Source organism: Micropterus dolomieu, linkage group LG01 (genome assembly GCF_021292245.1).
Source record: "Micropterus dolomieu isolate WLL.071019.BEF.003 ecotype Adirondacks linkage group LG01, ASM2129224v1, whole genome shotgun sequence".
Lineage (NCBI taxonomy): Eukaryota > Metazoa > Chordata > Actinopteri > Centrarchiformes > Centrarchidae > Micropterus > Micropterus dolomieu.
This window is the reverse complement of record NC_060150.1, coordinates 52,033,949-52,051,173: the sequence shown is the minus strand read 5'-3', so window position 1 is coordinate 52,051,173 and position 17,225 is coordinate 52,033,949. Positions and strand designations below refer to the sequence as shown.

The 17,225-nt window shown below is 39.6% G+C and overlaps 3 protein-coding genes and 1 long non-coding RNA gene across 6 annotated transcripts in view; 1 reads left to right on the top strand and 3 right to left on the bottom strand.

The window, feature by feature from the left end:
* LOC123969339 overlaps positions 1-1,197 on the bottom strand; it is a 3,783-nt gene extending 2,586 nt beyond the window's left edge. Inside the window, exon 1 of the mRNA XM_046046635.1 lies at positions 1,112-1,197. Within this exon, the coding sequence (XP_045902591.1) occupies positions 1,112-1,166 (55 nt within the window). The 5' untranslated portion in view covers positions 1,167-1,197. The remainder of the gene's footprint in view (positions 1-1,111) is intronic.
* Positions 1,198-2,298: 1,101 nt separating this feature from the next.
* ndufaf5 (NADH:ubiquinone oxidoreductase complex assembly factor 5) lies at positions 2,299-13,330 on the bottom strand. The gene is made up of 11 exons (XM_046049286.1): positions 12,965-13,330; positions 12,202-12,242; positions 12,058-12,121; positions 11,854-11,901; positions 9,968-10,071; positions 9,342-9,381; positions 8,757-8,954; positions 7,779-7,839; positions 7,458-7,541; positions 5,188-5,270; positions 2,299-2,536 (listed from the first exon to the last, which is right to left on the bottom strand). The coding sequence occupies exons 1-11, from the start codon at positions 13,217-13,219 to the stop codon at positions 2,450-2,452; spliced, it is 1,065 nt and encodes a 354-aa protein (XP_045905242.1). The 5' UTR covers positions 13,220-13,330; the 3' UTR covers positions 2,299-2,449.
* A 915-nt stretch (positions 13,331-14,245) lies between these two features.
* The window catches only part of esf1 (ESF1, nucleolar pre-rRNA processing protein, homolog (S. cerevisiae)), a 44,662-nt gene continuing 41,682 nt past the window's right edge, over positions 14,246-17,225 (top strand). The window contains exons 1-2 of one of the 3 annotated variants that reach the window (XM_046046562.1): positions 14,246-14,368; positions 15,800-16,198. In XM_046046562.1, coding sequence (XP_045902518.1) covers positions 15,808-16,198 — 391 coding nt within the window. In that variant the 5' untranslated portion in view covers positions 14,246-14,368; positions 15,800-15,807. The other 2 variants (XM_046046570.1, XM_046046553.1) reach the window with 2 other exon arrangements.
* LOC123969336 overlaps positions 16,806-17,225 on the bottom strand; it is an 884-nt gene continuing 464 nt past the window's right edge. Inside the window, exon 2 of the long non-coding RNA XR_006824717.1 lies at positions 16,806-16,872. This is a non-coding gene — a long non-coding RNA (uncharacterized LOC123969336). The remainder of the gene's footprint in view (positions 16,873-17,225) is intronic.

Sequence of the window (17,225 nt, the reverse complement as noted above, 5' to 3'; positions counted from 1 at the left end):
ATTTGAAAATAAATAATCTAGATTGAATTGACAGATGGGGAAAACTCGCTTCTAATAAAATATTAAATAAAAAAACGCTTAGATTTCGGAAAAAAATAGAATCCTTTTTTAACCTTTTGGCTTCCCGTACATTCAGTTGCGCTTCTAGCTCGTATTCACTTCTGTTGGTACGTATCACGTATGGTAACTGGGCAAAACTACGCATGATTTGTTGTAGTATGATTGCATAAAGGAAGGAAACAGGAATTCCGGTAGGGAACAGAATCGACTGACGTGCAGGCAGCGCTGCAGCAGTGCAGCCACTTAAACAGAGTTTGCCCTTCCCCTACTAACTTTCACTTTCGGTGCCCGAATGGAAGTGAATGAGGCTTTGCGATCGCGATTATTTTTTTATTTTATTTTTTTTTCTCGGAAGGGCGAGTCGGAAGGGCAACTTGAGTCAGGAAAGGCAAACGGGCAGTTGCCCGGGCAACCAGAGCAACCCCCCTGTGCACGTCCCTGATCTTTGAACCAAATAAAAATTACAAATAAGTGACTTTATCTGTTGGAGCAAAATAACTATTTGCAGGCTGATTGTTTGAAGGTGAAGAAAGGCTATGTCTGACTGGCAGCAGTAGACCTAGTGGTAAAACCTATTTGTGCATAAATTCTTACTGATAAATAACCTCAAATAAATACAAAAAATTTAAATATACTCTGGACAGAAGATGCAAAAATGCTAAATCATCACTGAATAAGCTGAAATACAGAAACTACATCAACCACTTCACCTTCATGGCATTAAAGTCCTGTAACTTCCCTCGTTTCCACCGTTTTCCAGCAACAACTCACCTCTATTGATTGAGTGTGGTGCCTTTAAGATTAATATTTACTGTGTTTATGAGGAGAGCCCATTTGAACAGACCACTGATGTTACAACTTAATAGATAAGACTTTAATGATCACCGTAAGGGAATGTTGAGGCAAATCATTTTAAAATTTTAGTATGTAGGATCTTTGGAATGAGCGAGTTTTGGTATCAAAATGTCCAAAAAAAAAAGGCCAAAAAGGCCAAAACCCAAGATTTATAAACATAATGTTGATAAAAAGCTTAAAAATGAGATTTTCTTACCAGCAAATCTGTGACAGAAGCATCCTACGAGGAGAAAGCAGAGGTAAAGCCACATCTCTGCAGCCTGTGAACCTTGTTAAGTGACAAACGACTAAAACACACTGTTCTTCCTATCTAAGAGGAAGTTATGACTAATGAGGTTGTGGGTAGAAATGAAACTTACTGGCTGTTAGTGAAAACTCATAATGTAGCCAGGAGCAGTCTGGAAAGGCAGGGTGGGTTTTGGAAAATGGAACTGAGATGGACTGATGTACACAAAATGACTGGTCCTTAAAAATAATTTCAATTTCAATTCAATGTTTTACCAGTCAAAGGTTCGGACACACTTAACAATGTCCTTGTTTTTGAATGAAGAGCATTTTCTGTCCATTAAAATAACATTAAATTGATCAGAAAGACAGTTTAGACATCGTTAATTTTGTTAAAATGACCATCAGCCCTGTTTCCCAATGGCACATTGAGTTTGCTAATCAAAGTTTATCATTTTAAAAGGCTAACTGATCATTAGAAAACCCTTTTGCAAACATGGTAGCACAGTTAAAAACTGTTGAGCTGATTAAAGAAGCAATAAAACTGGTCTACGGAGCTGGGTCTAGATCTGTGGTTGCGGGCTTCCTGCTGCTTCTCTATGTTATTGCCTTTTTATCATGCAAGATGGACTTTTTTCATGTATTTAACTCATTCAGAGAGCTCTTTGGGGTTTTCTCTGCCACCCACGCTGAAGAGAAGCCCACTGCTAGTTTACCTGCCCTACCTGAAGCTACTGCACCATTTCTTTCCCCACTTATTTGGCATGGAATGGTGCCTTTGGTCGAAGATCTACTGTAAGTCTAACCATCGGATTTTATTATTACACTGGAGCTGTGAAACTAATGAGTGTGTTAAGACAGTAGTTTGGGATTAGTGTCATATACAAGACTACAGAGGCTTTCAGATACAGTAGTTTTATCCAAGAGACATAAGCTTGCATTGTTGTGTCCACTGGCATGAAGTCACTGTCAAACTGTCACATGTCAAATGTTGAACTAACATCTATTTCTGATGCTGCCGTGCAACAAGTTCCACTTTCAAGCATGTTTTTGTCCATTTTTTGCAGCCATGTGGATAAATGAGTCAACTTTTTATTTATAAGTCAGCAACCTATTGGCTGTGGCTTTTGTCCGAAAGGATACAATAAGTTCTCTCAGTGCAGTTTTCATTACTCAACTTTATTCCAGAGAATCATAATATTACCACATGTCGACTTCTTTTTAACCGGTGACAAAACATCGTTGACACATACTAAAATACATTATTTACACTCTGCAGGTTGGCAGCTGTTCAGAGGCTCAGATGCTTCTATGACTTCGTTGTGGTGGTCGGCTGGCCGATCTTTGACAAATCCTTAAATGACACGTTGGCTGAGCCTCGCTTCGCTGGTTTGGCCTGGAAAAAAACATTTAAACCATTAGAGCAGTTTTATTTAAAAAAATGTCTCCTGTGCTCCTGAATCTAATGGATAAAACCCAGCAGTGATGATGTCTGATTGTGCTGTACACTGGAAATTGCTTATTTGGAATAAACAGAAAAATAATTACCCGGGTGTTTAGAATAAGAAGCAACTGAAACTGTGTGATAATCTGGCTTTCACACCTAGCTAATTTAGTTTGGTTGAATCACACCAGAGTTCAATTTTACCCCTTGGTGCAGTTCATCTGGGCAGGTGTGAATGCAGCAATCACACTTAGGTGCGCAATAAAGCCTTATCCACACTACTGCGTTTTCGAATTAAAATGGAGACCTTTTGCTACGTTTGCACCTCCTGTCCAGACTACAGCGACAAAAACGAAGACCTAAAACGGATAAGTTTGGAAATGCTGCCGACCCCGTTTTGCGTTTCAAAACTCCAGAGGGTGTTTTAGTGAAGACGGGCCAAAATGGAGGATTTTAGAAACGATGACGCAGCCGCTCAGGCTCGGCTCTTTGATTGGGTCTTGCAAAGCAGAAACACGATGCTGCTGACCGGGTTTTGACATCGTATTTTTATATTATGTACCGTGCAAATAACACTTATCTGCTTACACTTGTACTGTGCATGTAGCTGTTTACTTTGATGACTCCCAGTCCGTTTTCTGCTGCCACACTCCTGTGTTACATTCAGTAACAGTCCCAGCTTGTTATTGGTGTATGCAAAAAAATAAAATAAAATAAAATAAACTGGTCTGATGCTTCGTCTGTATTTATTTAGTCTTTCGGCAAATCTTCTGTAACTACTGAACACACCATCTGCTTCATGTTTACACCGGCACACGCATTCCCAGTGTACCTGAACGGCCAATTGATGTGCATTTTCAGTTTTAATATAGACGGAGATCATGCAAGGCAAAAACACGGTGCTACTGATAGTTTTGATTTGGTATTTTTATTAAAATATCCTGTACTGTGTAAATAACACTTATAACCTACACTTGTACTGTGCATATCACCGTTTACTTTGAGACGACTCCCAGTCTGTTTTCCACCGTCACAGTCACTTTTAACTCCAGTGTTACATTCAGTAACAGTCCCAGCTCGTTACTGGTCAATGCAAAGAAAATCTGGTATGATTCTTCGTCATTACTTTATTCTTTTGCCAAATCTTCTGTAACTACGGAAGAGAGACCATCTGCTTCATGTTTACAGCGGCGCGCGCATGCCCAGTGTACCTGAACGGCCACTAGATGTGCGTTTTCATTCGTTTTAATATACAGAGATCAACTCTGATATGCAGATAAAACACTGCTGTGGAGGGAGATCCTATTTGTTTTAAAACTTTTTTAAACAACAACGGAGTAATGTGGATGAAGCCTTAGTTTGGTTGAATCACACCATAGTCCATGTTCCCATTTGGTGCAGTTCTTTTGGGCAGGTGTGAATGCAGCAATCGCACTTAGGTGCGCACTAAAAGTGCCTTGAAGAGGTGGGCTGCGCTGTGCATTATGGGATGAGGACCAGTGTTTGTTGACAGTTTGCACTTTAGCAACATGGCCCCATGGCATCTCACGGACAAACTTGGAGTTGTGAGGTATTAGGACTTGCAAAAGCAGCACGTTGCCTGCTGGCTTTTCCTCCTCTCTTTACTTCCGGGAGTTCCATTGGAATTTTTCTGCATGTGTAATTTTGACCAATCAAAGGGCAGGTTAGGATACACGTTCAAAGGCACATCTGGCCAAAGTGTGATGTGAATGTTGTCAGCATTTTGGCTCTAACTCATCAACTTTCGGACCAGAGCCAACAGTGTGGTGTGACAAGGAACTGAAACAGCTAAAAAAGGCATGTTGAATGCAAAACATGTTAAATGCAATGTATAGTTTTTTGCCCTTAGTCTGGACCGAATGAACCGAACTACAGATGTGAAAGCACCCTCTGTTGAACACAGCAGTTTGGACCAAGAATTGAAAATATAAAACAAACAAGAACCTGGAGGAGTTCCACTGTGTAGTGTTGTAGTACTCGAGACCAGTCTTGATCTCGAATGGTCTTAAGACCACGTTTTGATGGTCTTGGTCTTGTCTCGGACTCGACCACATTTGTACTCGGTCTTGTCTTGGTCTCAGGCATTGAGGACTCAGGATTTTATTTCAAGACCATAACTTTGGGAATATCAATAAATTGCTTTTGCATTGTCTGATTTATTTAACATCCTAATTTTGATTGGATGTAAAACATATTGCTTCAAATGCAACCAGTAACCCTAATTAAAAATGTGTTGCCATTAACGACTGTCCCCCCTCCCCGTGATGGTAAGCATGGAAAGGGAGTGTTGAATAAAGATGCTTACGTTGATTTCAGCTCTTATTGTTTGTATGTGGGTGATTTAATGGGAATGTGGATCTTTCAGATCAATTTGAGGAAGTACCTGATGATCTCTTTCTGCATTTTATTGTGCGTCATGTAATGTGGGGAATTGGTCTTGGTCTCGGCTCGGTCTCAGCCCCTAAAAGTCTTGGTCTTGTCTTGGTCTTAATAAACTCTGGTCTTGGTCTTGACTTGGTCTCTGTTTGGGCCGTCTTGACTACAACACTACCACTGTGTTAAACCGGCAGTATCTGTCTCACCTGTGACTCGTGAGGCTTCCAGCCAATCATGTAGAGGATGTCGAAGGTGGCAGGGATGGACCCGTCCTCGTTACTGTACATCTCTGAAACACAGACATACAGTGATATAGCAAAACACCAGCACCCAGTGAGCCATCAAAGTGCACTTACAGGAAGAGTTTGGCAACAAGTATGCGTCAGATAGCAAGTTTCAGTTCACAGGTAAGTGTGTGTGTGTGTGTGTATATATAATTTATATAATACATTTTTTATTATTTACACTAAGCTATACTGCTGAACATATTTTTGTCCTGTACAATCATATTTATTTATTTATTTATTTTCCACACCGTGCCACTACCTCCTGCTGCGACCTCTGCAATGTTCATATCAATTTCATCTGTATATAGTGTAAATTCTTATTTTTCTATTTCTACTATATATTGTATTTTTCAAGTCTTTTTTTTAATCTAATGTGCATTTTTCTGTCTGTTCTGTGTATCTGGAGCTGGTGTCACAAGTGATTTTCCCCAGTGTGGGATCAATAAAGTAATGTCTATTCTCTGCAAAGAAAGAAAACAAAGTGAAGAAAGCTTCATGTTTCTTTACCAGCTTTTCCCATAAAGAGAATTCAGTGTTGTTCCACTTTGCATGTTAACCAAGTAATGGTTACTTTAAAGAAAACACTTTCTGAACTGTTGTTTGTGTGTTAGGACCGCAGCATGTGTCTCAGAAAGAGGAAGTTAAAACAAACTCTGACAGAAATGTGTCTATTTAAGGCTGATCTGATGTGTCAGTGTGGATAATGATGAACAGAAGGCACCAGGTCAGGTTTAATAAAGGAAACCTCACCCACAGTGGAAAAAACGAACACAGAGAAAACAGAAGCTGTTACACCAAAACAAGGAGTAAACCACGTTGGTATGAGCAAATATGTTAGTCTGTGGCTCTCAGCTCAAAGCCCATTGATTCCTACTGAGGATGTTAATCTTTAAAAACACAAATACCTAGTCTCATGTTTAAAAAGGCTGCCATTTTTTAAAACAGCTGCTCGCTGTAGTTTTAATCAAACAAAGAGGAGGAAATAGTGCAATTGTTGGGGACTGTAGTGAGTATATGGGGCAGCAGGATGGTGTATGTGGGACTGTTAAAATAAACTACAGTGTGTGTTCATGCTGATGAAGGGACATGAGGCTCACTGATGGGCTTTAATAGTTTCTATGGCTCAGAGGAAGAGGAGACATCAGGCTGTGAGACACACAGGACTTGTTGTTTTGGGTCTTTTCATGTCTTAATAAATAATAATAATCGATGCATAAATGTAACAATAACAGTTTTAGTTATCTGACTGTGAAACTCGAGACTGAGCTAATCTTCTGCTGCAGTTCCATTCGCAGCTGGAGAGTCGGGATTTCCTGAAATCTCAAAGTATTCCAGGTGCGTGACGCCAAACATAAACGAAAAACATGGCTGACTGTGACAAAGTGATGTTTCTTTGTCAAGCGTACACACGGTTAAACCCTCTGCAGTGTCCTTGGTGTTAATTAAAAAGATGAGTGAGATGAGTAAATATACGTTACTCACTAACTGTGTTCCTGTGTAGCTACACTGGTTGGTAATCTGTAAAAGTCAGTTAATGTTTCTTTACATTTTCCTGAATAACCTGCAGAGAAGATGACATTCAGGGAGTATCTACTGTAATCAGCTACTTGAGCTGCAATGACTTGTCGATTAATCAATTAGACATTAGACATTCTCTGATTCCAGCTTCTCAAATCTGAATATTTTCTGGTTTCTTTGCTCCTTTACGACAGTAAACAGAATATATTTGGATTGTGGACAAAAGAAGACATTTGAGGAATTCAACTGAGGCTTTTGGGAAACACTGATCGGCATTTTTCCAGATAATTAATCGATTAATCAAGACAAGAGTCCACAGATTAACCAATAATGAAAATAATCTTTAGTCAGCCCTACCAGCTACCTAAAACACATATGTTGACACCAATTCACATACAGAACAAGCTTAAACTCTATGACAGCGTGCAGTATTTTAATTCATTACAGGCAAATATACTTTATGTTGCCTTTTAGTTGATGGTTTACCGTTTACAATATGTGCTGCCATGGCTTTTTGTTACGTCCTCTTCATGAAGTCGGGGTTACGGATTTGCTTTAGAAACACAAATCTTCCTGCTGGATTTGCAGAGCCACTGGGAGACGTGTGTGATTTTTTTTTTATCTGTACGTGACGTATAGCAGCTGATCACTCTCTACTTTAAAAGACTTACCTTTATAAATAGCTGCTGCTGCTAAGATGGTGTCTCTGTGCAACATTGATCTCCTGTTCCAAGCGCAGTTACTCTCACCCATACCTGCAGAACGTGGAAATAAAAGTTCATGTAGAATAAAAGATGTCAGACGCCTAAATGCTATTTAGATTTATGGTAAGTTAATAGATTGTAATGCAACACATTTCAATGTAGAGCAATTAAAAGTTACAACACTGCTCAGAAATGACAATGTGGGTAGTTTCACACCTTGAAGCTGCAAACTGAAAGACTGGTTTTATATTAAAGAACAGTCACATATGAACACAGAGTAGTTTATACCTTGTAAGTCAGTCATGACTTCAGTGATTCCTGGATAATGAACCTGAACATCGTCAATGTCCTGAAACAGAAAGACAGGAAGTGACAGATGAGTCGAGTCTGATGACTTTAAACATGTTAGACTCAAGGAGACCCGTTCAGGTGTTCAACATAAACTGTTTTTATTTCACGTTTCCTTCTTTAAAATGTACCTGTAGTTTAAGTTTAGATAATTTTAATCACCAAAAAACTTCAATTAATAGCCTGGGCTTTTATTTGCTTAAATAACTGAACTCATCCTGCCTACATATTTGGGACAGGCTTTAAATTCCTTTAACATGCCACTAAATCTGAAAGAATAATACAATGGTGTTTATTGTTTCCATTACATGAACTTTACAATTGAATTGTGGAGAATCTAACTGATCTAACGATGTGTATCATGTCCATATTGACAAAAGTTGAAACACTTCTAAAGACACATCTAAAGACCAGACCAGGCTTCTAATTGAGACCTGCGTTTATTAGTCAAAATGTGTCGCCACACCAGGCCAGTAAAAGTGACAGGCTTTTAAATGAAGTTTTGTTTGTTGCATATTTTACTGCTGTTAATTATTTGGCATAAACACAGTTTACAATATTTAGGATAGTTTATTTAGTTTTAGTCTCTGCAGTATATTTATTTCACAAACTATTTTCGTCAGTAATTCAGATTAAATACGGACCTTTCTTCTATAGTTGAATGTGTAAATATTATTATAAATGGTTTGTAATTGTATGATTTTCATCTTATTTCTAATTATTTGTTTAATTGGTACTTGTTTGCATGGCACTGGTTAATGAATGTGTCTCTGTGAGAAGTGTTTGATATATTGTTTTTTTGTAATTTTTTTTATAATTTGTCAGAAGGAGGGACCTCAGAAGAAGCTTTCAGAGAAGTGTGACCTGGTCCTGGAGCCTAACGGGCTCTGACAGAGTTTGTGTTGCTGTGTGTCTCACCACAGTGAGCATAGTGAAGCCGGCCTGGCCCAGCAGGTTGCCCAGGTCGGTGACGGCGGTGTATGGGGAGACGTGGGGGGAGAAGCCTCCCTCCCTCTCGGTCTCGGCGAGCTGAAGGGAACACCGCAGCTCGTACAGGGTCTCCCCGCCCACCATGGCCCCGATGAACACCCCGTCCGGCTTCAGCACCTGGTGGATCTGAGAAGAGGAGGAGGAGAATGAGTTGCTGAATGTAAAACGCTCATCTCTTCTGGTATTAAAGGTGAGTTAACTCTTGTTAGCAGCTCAGCTGAACTTTATAGATTATAACTATCATCAGAAAGACTGATGGGAAAATGCCCAAGTATAAATGCTCACGATGGCACGTAGCCTTCTGCATTGTGTTGGGTTTCTTCTTATTCTTGAACTCGGAAACGAGAGAAGTGAATTTGAAAATTGCAGTTGTAGTTACATTTTCAGGGAGGTCCGCATCGGGCTACGGCGCAGATTCGATGCAGAAGTTTAAATTGGCATTTATCCTGACTTCATTTCACAAGGGACAAAACTACGACCTCTAGTGGGAGATCATCAAACGACAACAATCACCTGTCTGAGGGCTCCAGGCAGGTCATTGATCCAGTGCAGACTGAAAGAAGAGAACAAAATGTGGGATTAAATACACACTTTAGACATCAACACCTTAAAATGTGGGTTTAAATGCTTTGGGGAAGATTCCACAGCACGGAGACGTAGAACAACTTCCCTTCTTCAGTTTTCCGCAGTTTAAGTGAGTGTGGATGCATCTGTTTTTGTCTTTCTGATCACAGTGAAGGAGCTGCAGCTCTTCACACAGCAAGGACTATTGCTTGTGTGGCATACCCAATACTACTAGTACTACAAGTACCACCATTAGAGTGGGACGATTATAAGTTATATCAGGGTGTTCAATAGAACAAATGTGACACAGTGATGGTATGGATTTAGTGATTTAGATTTAGTTTTTAACAGTTGCAAAGAAAGGAGCTGGAAGTTGACGTGGGCTCTGGAAACTTTGGCCGTTTTGATGTTTAGCAGAAAAATATAATTACTGAATCACTGAATTTTGTGGAACATTTATGAAAAGCCTCGTTGAAGTCTTTAGCACCATCTTCTGGTAGAAAAATGGTAAGTGTCCCCATAGATTTAGAAAACCTGAACCACCTTTAATAAATTATATGTAATACAATAATCACCTCAAGCTGCTGACCACCAGGTCGAAGGTGTTATCTTTAAACGGCAGAAACTCCTCGTCAGCTAGAACGCAGTGAGTCAGGATCTCACTCTTTCTCCTCTGCCTCTGAAGATTAGAGCCAAAAACAAAAAAAGGTTTATTAGCATCATGTATCAGTACAAGTAAGTTAATAGACGTTAATATTTACTGTGTCATGAGTTCTTAATAAATGATTGTAAGTGACCAGTTCATTCATCTTTTAACAAACAAAAACGAATGCCATCAGAATGACTAGAATATGATCGCATAACAATTCCACACGAGGGCTGTCAAGATGAGTTGCTCACAGAGAACCTGCAGATCTATGGCACATGCATGGAAACAGCGATCAGCCATAACATTATGACCTCTGACGGGTGGCGTGACTAACATTGAGAATCTTGTTTTCATGTCACCAGTTAGTGAACATTGGTGTCTTCTTAGTTGATGTGTTTGAAGCAGGACAAGGAACATACTGCGATGGCTAGACAACTGGGTCAGAGCACCTCCAAACAGGTCTGCAGTGAACAGGGGTCATGGGCCAACATGCCATTTCCAAAACGACACATATGAGCACTTCCATATCAGGCCAGCACCGGCTTACCAAATGTTCTGCAAGTCCCGGGGCCTTAAGTCATGTGAAGTTTAATTTGTGGAAAACGTTGTGAAAAAAGGGGTGTAGTTTGGTTAGTTTATGGTAGTATTGTACTATAGTATTGTGGTATTGTAGTTTTAATGACTTGGCTAGGTTTAAGGAAAAGATCATAAACTAAGTAAAGTTACGGAAGACCCGTGACTGAAATCAGTACAGCGTCTGATGGAGCCATTCTGTATATTGGCATGGGGTGGCGCTATGTACTGCCACTAGTGGACAGAAGGTAATTAATTCAGGCGTGGTGTACAGCAAGGTACATGGATTTTGACCGTGAAACATGGCGTATAATCATGATTTTGATTTTATGAAGACTGACTTTGGTTCAGAGTTTATTGTTGGAGAGTTGTTTATTTTTTTGTTAGGATACTAAAGGAATTGACATACAGTATCCTACTTTAAGTTCAAACTATTTAAAGTTTATTATTTTAGTTTTTATTATTTTTACGTGACAAGGAAACAGCACGGCAGCAACGCACGAACTAAACGAACAAACGCTATCTAACTTAGCGTGAAACTTAATATAACCCATGTGACTCAAACGCCGTTCTATTGTGTGAAGGTCCTGGGGTTGACCTGTTTAACCACCCCATCCTGCCTCTTTACGCGGACTTTGTCGTGATTTATAATATGTCTTCTGACTTCCTCCATTGCTACCGTCGTACGGCCACTAGGGGTCGCTAAAACGTAAACATGGGTCGTGATAATGACCTATTTGGCCATTTGTCTGGCGACGCCGGCTGTATGGTTTCATTGAAGCACGTGGGGAGTGAAGGCTGGCCCGTGTGGTGCGATCCAACAGACGAACTACTGTAGGTCAAACTGCTGACAACGTTGATGCTGGTTCTGATAGAAAGGTGTCAGAACCCCTGAGCCCTGTCCACTGCTGAAAGCTCCTCCATTGGGCTCATGAGCATCAAACTGGACCACAGAGAGATGGACGAAGGTGTCCCGGTCTGATGGATCACGCTTTCTTTGACATCACGTGAATGGCCGGGTGCGTGTGCGTCACTTACCTGGGGAACACATGGTGCCAGGGTGCACCACTGGAAGGGTCCTGCCATTCATGTGGATGTTACTTTGACATGTAGCACCTACCTAAGCATTGCTGTGGACCAAGTACACCCTTTAATGGGGATGGTATTCCCTGATGGCCTCTTTGGTCATAATAATATGGCTGATGCGTGATAGTTTTTATGATATCTTTAAACACTCACCAGAGTTTTCTCTGAGACGTCTGTCAGGAACAAACGCTCCACAATATCCTGAAATAGCAACAAGCAAAAACCAAGAGTTAGTCATGGTTAAGTGTAGATCATTTTGTATTTAACTCGGCACTGACATTATTTGGGCCACTGAGAAACGTTTTACAGCTAAAACTAACATGTAGGTCACCTCCGATCCAGATGGACAGACTGTACCTTACTTAGATGCTCTGCAATGTGACTTTTTCCACCGCCAATGTCCAACGCCAGAGGAAACGTCCTGAGAGGACGGGAAGAGGGAACAACATTAGATAAGAAACCTGTGTGTTGGAGAAGAAACTGTCTCGTCGTTAAACTCACCTCGCAATGTCGTAGACGCGATCTGCCACTCGACTGCCAACCTGCAATTCAACACAACAAAAATATAAAAGACTTATGGTTTAAGTAGAAAACAGGGATCTTATTGGAAAATGAAACTTTGGCTGATAATTTAGCCAATAAGAATCAAACAATGCTTTAATGTGCATAGGTAGCTCCAGTTGATCTTGCTTTACATGACATCTTAGCCTTTCTTACCATCAGGTGTGTAAAAAAGATTAACTTATTTTAAATTACAAAAATGAAAATGAAATGATGATCTTTTCTCTATGAGGCCTGACACCACTTTTTTCCCAAAAGAATCACTGGCAATGATCAATTTATGCAAACAAAATCAATAAAAACTTCAGTGAAATGATGATGAATGAAAATATCTATAGTATTAGCTGTAGATATTGAATTTAGAGTAAAAATATTCAGTTTTGTTATTCATTTTTATTTTGTTGAACAACACAGAAAATTATGAAGAAATTAAGTTTAATCCAAACAAATATAACAAAGATTAGTCGTTTCAGATAAACTTGTAAAGACTACTGGAGAGTTTAATTAAAAACAAAACATCAGATGTTATAACCTGAAATACATTTTAATTAATTTGTTAACTACCTTGTAACTAAAGCTGTTAGATAAATGGAGTATAATAAAGTACAATATTTCCACCTGAGATGTGGTGGATTATAAAGTGGAAGACTCAAGTGAAGTACCTACAAGTGTACTTGTACATGCAGATAGTTTCAGCTCGTACCTCGTCCCTCAAGTAGTCGTACTGGTGTCCGTCCTGCAGACATGCTGCCCAGTTCTTCTGCCTCTTCTTCATCTCCCTGTTGAACACATTCATGGTTCCCCTGCCGGACACCGACAGCCCTCTACGGGGCTCAGACCCGGGCCCGGTCCGGAGTCTGCAGCAGGAGGACACGATCCAGCTCCAGCTGCCAGAGGAGGCTGCAGGAGGAGCAGAGCCGGTGGTCTGCAGTCTCTGCAGGACCCTCAGGCTGCTCATGCTGCGGCTTCGGTGTCCAAAACAGCTCCGGATTAAAGCAGAGAGCCTCCAAACAGCACTGAGCTGACTTCTTCCTGCCCTCCACGCTGAATGACCTCAAGGAGGAGGAGGAGGGAAAACCTGGAGCTGGACTCTACTGGGCTCATTGAAAACAATGGAACTGGATCACAGTCTGGGAGCGGGCTGAAAATTCAAACCTCACTGCAGCTGCATCTACTACCATTAATACTAGCACTAATAAAAGTAGAGCTGTAACTACGGATCATTTTCTTCTTTAACTATTCTAATGATTATTTATCAAACTATGCGATTAAATGTTTAGTCACATCAAATGTATGAAAATAGTGAAACATGTTCACCCAAATTTCCCAGAGTTCAGTTTAATTAATATCTTGCCTTGACCCAAAGCCTAAAATATTTCATTTAAGACCATAAATGTCCAAACCCTGAAAACATTATATTGAAAACCTAAAAATATTGAAGTCCAAAATATAAAAACAGTCCATTTACGATTATATAATATAGAGAAATGCAAAAAAATCACATTGAAAAAGGTAGAAAAAGAAAATGTTTTGACATTTTTGTTCCACAAAGTACTTTAGCAATTAATTGCTTCATGGAATCAATAACTAATATATTAATTGTTTCATCATAAAATAACATTAATAAAGTTACAAAGCTGAGTGACTTTACTAGGGTATTAAATTAAGTTAAATATTAATCATGTATTATTTGTCTAACTGACAATTATGGTTGATTAGACTTTTATTAAAGACTACTTAGACTACAGTAGTTTGTTCAAGCAGTGCTTTGATGTGACTGTAATTGTAGCTACATTTATAAATATCTATGATAAAAACATAAAATTAAAAGAGTTGTTTCCTTTATTAGAATATTAGTGGAGATATTTGGTCTTAACATCTACAAAATCTTTACAACAATGTGAAATAACTGTTAAACGTGTAATTATATTGTCTTGGTAGAATAGCTAGAGAAAAAAGGTCATTTTTGGGGGTTCTACGATGCGCGTTTTTTTTTCGTTTGTCCCACTTCGCTTCCCTTACCAGGAAAGGGGCGGGAAGAGAGAGGTCACAGGAGAGGTGCATGCTGGGAAAACACGTGTAGCAGCAGAAGAGCAGAGAGATTTCAGTAAAGTGTTGGGATTTTTCTTCTTTTTAAAACTCGAATTAATCATATATTTTTACAGGCACATGCGCGGTGTTGTGAAGTGTTATCTGCTGTCTGGTTTCCCGCCGTTACGGCCTGTCTTCACCGTTCGAGCATTTTGTTTACATGTTAGCGCGGTGCTACGCTAACGCTAGCTGAACCACAGAACAGTGTGAGACACCTTTCTGACTTTCAACAGGTGTTTAAAACAAAAGTCCAGACTTCAGGGCTAAACTCTGTTTCAGCAGCTGTTTGCACCCCTGAAGACTGAACTCAGTCGTCCATTAGATGCTCACTTTGTGCCCGAGGAGTGACGTTACAAGCCATTAAACGTTACAGGTGCGAGGTCCAGAGCCGAATCTGCATCTAAGAACTCTATTATGATTTCAAGTGATTATTTAGTTTCTAACAGGTAAAAAGAAAAAGCCAGAAGTCATAAGACAGATACGACTGTATCAATCAATCAGTCTTTATTTGTAATCACTTTTCATACAAGGGCCAAAGTGCTTCAACTTTTAAAAAGAAAGATAATGATGAATGAATGATGCCACCACTTAAAAATACTAAACTAGAACAATAAATTAAGGGGAAAATAAAATAGTTAAATAAAAGACAATAAATAAAAGTCTGTTTAAAACGGTAGATCTTTAATTGGCTTTGACAGTAAGTAAAACTGCTTAATTTTTTCAGATAAAAAGTCTAAATACTCAGTTCATAAATAACTATATTAAATCTGTGCTTTATAGGCGACTTGAAACCACAAACTTGTTTATCAAGGGTTACGTTGTATTTTAAAAAATGTTTTAATTCTGGTGACGATTTGATTCATGATTTTAGCTACCAAAACCCCCAAAAGAAAACTTTGTGGAATAACCTATATCCACCCATCCATCCATCATCAACCGCTTATCCTGCGTACAGGGTCGCAGGGCACTAACCTATATGAGAAATATGCATTTGTTTTTCTTTACGTAAAATATATTTCTCAAATGTTATAGAGACACAAGCTTGCCTGTCTTGTCAGGTAGTTTAGTGTAGGGCTGCAACAAAATTATTTTCATTATCGATTAATTGATTAGTTGTTAGCGCCAGAAAATCATGGAAAATAAGTGTTTTGACTATAAATGTATTCATCGAGCCCAAAGATTTTAAGTTTACTGTGATTAAAGAGAAAAGAAACCAGAAAATGTTCACATTTGAGAAGCTGAAATCAGAGAATTTGGATTTAATTTAATAGTTGATATTTAATCAAATTGTCTCTAGTGATGAGTTTACATCAAGTCAAAGTCAACTAGAGGCTGATAAAAGTCCAGGGTCAGGTCATTATTCAGTATAAAGAGACACAAGATGAGAAAGAGACTTAGTGCTTTGTGTCCATGTTACCTGACAATTTGTCCTGTTTGTATTTAACAGGTGACACCATGACGTCCAAAAAGAAACAGGACAGCGATGAGCGCTTCCTCCGGGTGCAGAAGGACCCCAGATTCTGGGAAATGCCAGAGAGAGAACGCAAAGTCAAGATCGACAAGCGTTTCCAGTCCATGTTTCACGACGAGCGCTTCAAGGTGAAATACACGGTAGACAAACGGGGTCGTCCCATCAACCACACCACCGCTGAGGACCTGAAGCGCTTCTACAAACTGTCCGACTCAGAGGACGAAGATGATGAGGAGGATGGGAAGAGCAAGACGGCGGCAGAGGGCAAGAGGAAGAAAGCGGTGAAGGAGAAGCTGGTGAAAGCTGACGGAGAGGCGAAGAAAGGGAAAGCTAAAGCAGAGCAGCCTGAACGAGGTGTCAGAGTTGTCGAAGAGGGTGAGTTTCTGATTCACTGAAACCAGTCCTACATGTCGGGTTGCTTTCATGTCTTCAGCTCCACCGACTGAATCAGTTCTCATTTTGCTTTTGCAGAGTTGAATCTAATTTAGAAACATGTTGCGTTCCTGAAGTTTGAACTTAAATGTAGTTTAAATCTGTTCTAGATTACTTGGACAAACTGAAAGTGTTCTGTGTTATTTCTGTATTGTAGCATATCTTAGCAAAGCACACGTACACTTAACGCACTGGGCCTTTTATCAAACGTACTTTCATTTTAATAAGTCAATTAATCGATTAATCGACCCATAACTAGTGGATATGTTACAAACACGGACCAGGTAAAGCAACAGTGAACACATGAGTGCAGGTGTCATTCAGTACCACGTTGGATTTGATCGATTTGAAAAGCTGCGTTAATAAAGTAAATAAAATAGATGTTTCTGATTCTCACGTTCACTGATGCTTTATAAACCAATGGCAGTATTTTGACAGACAGGAAGCCAGTGTAAAGACCTGCAGCCAGAATTTTAACACGTACTAATAGGAGGTCTCACATATCACCAATCCTAAAAGAACTTCATTGGCTACCAGTGTCTTATAGGATAAATTTTAAAATTTTGGTTTTAGTTTTCAGAGCTTTACATGGCCAGGCTCCACCCTATATTAGTGACCTGATTCAGCGTTATACCCCTGTGCGTGCTCTGAGGTCTGTGGATCAGAACCTGCTGACGGTTCCACGCACTCGCTACCGTACTAGAGGTGACCGATCTTTTCAGGCTGTTGCCCCTAGGTTGTGGAATGACCTTCCACCATCTATGCGCTCTTCTGATTCTGTTGATGCCTTCAAATGCAGACTAAAGACACATTTATTTGTTCAGGCTTTCAATTAGCTACTTGTGGGTTGATATGATCATGTACTGTCTATGCTTTTATTGTGTGTATTTTATGATATTAATGTTTTTGTTGTGAAGCACTTTGTGGCCCTATACCTGTGAAAGGTGCTATAGAAATAAACTTTTACTTA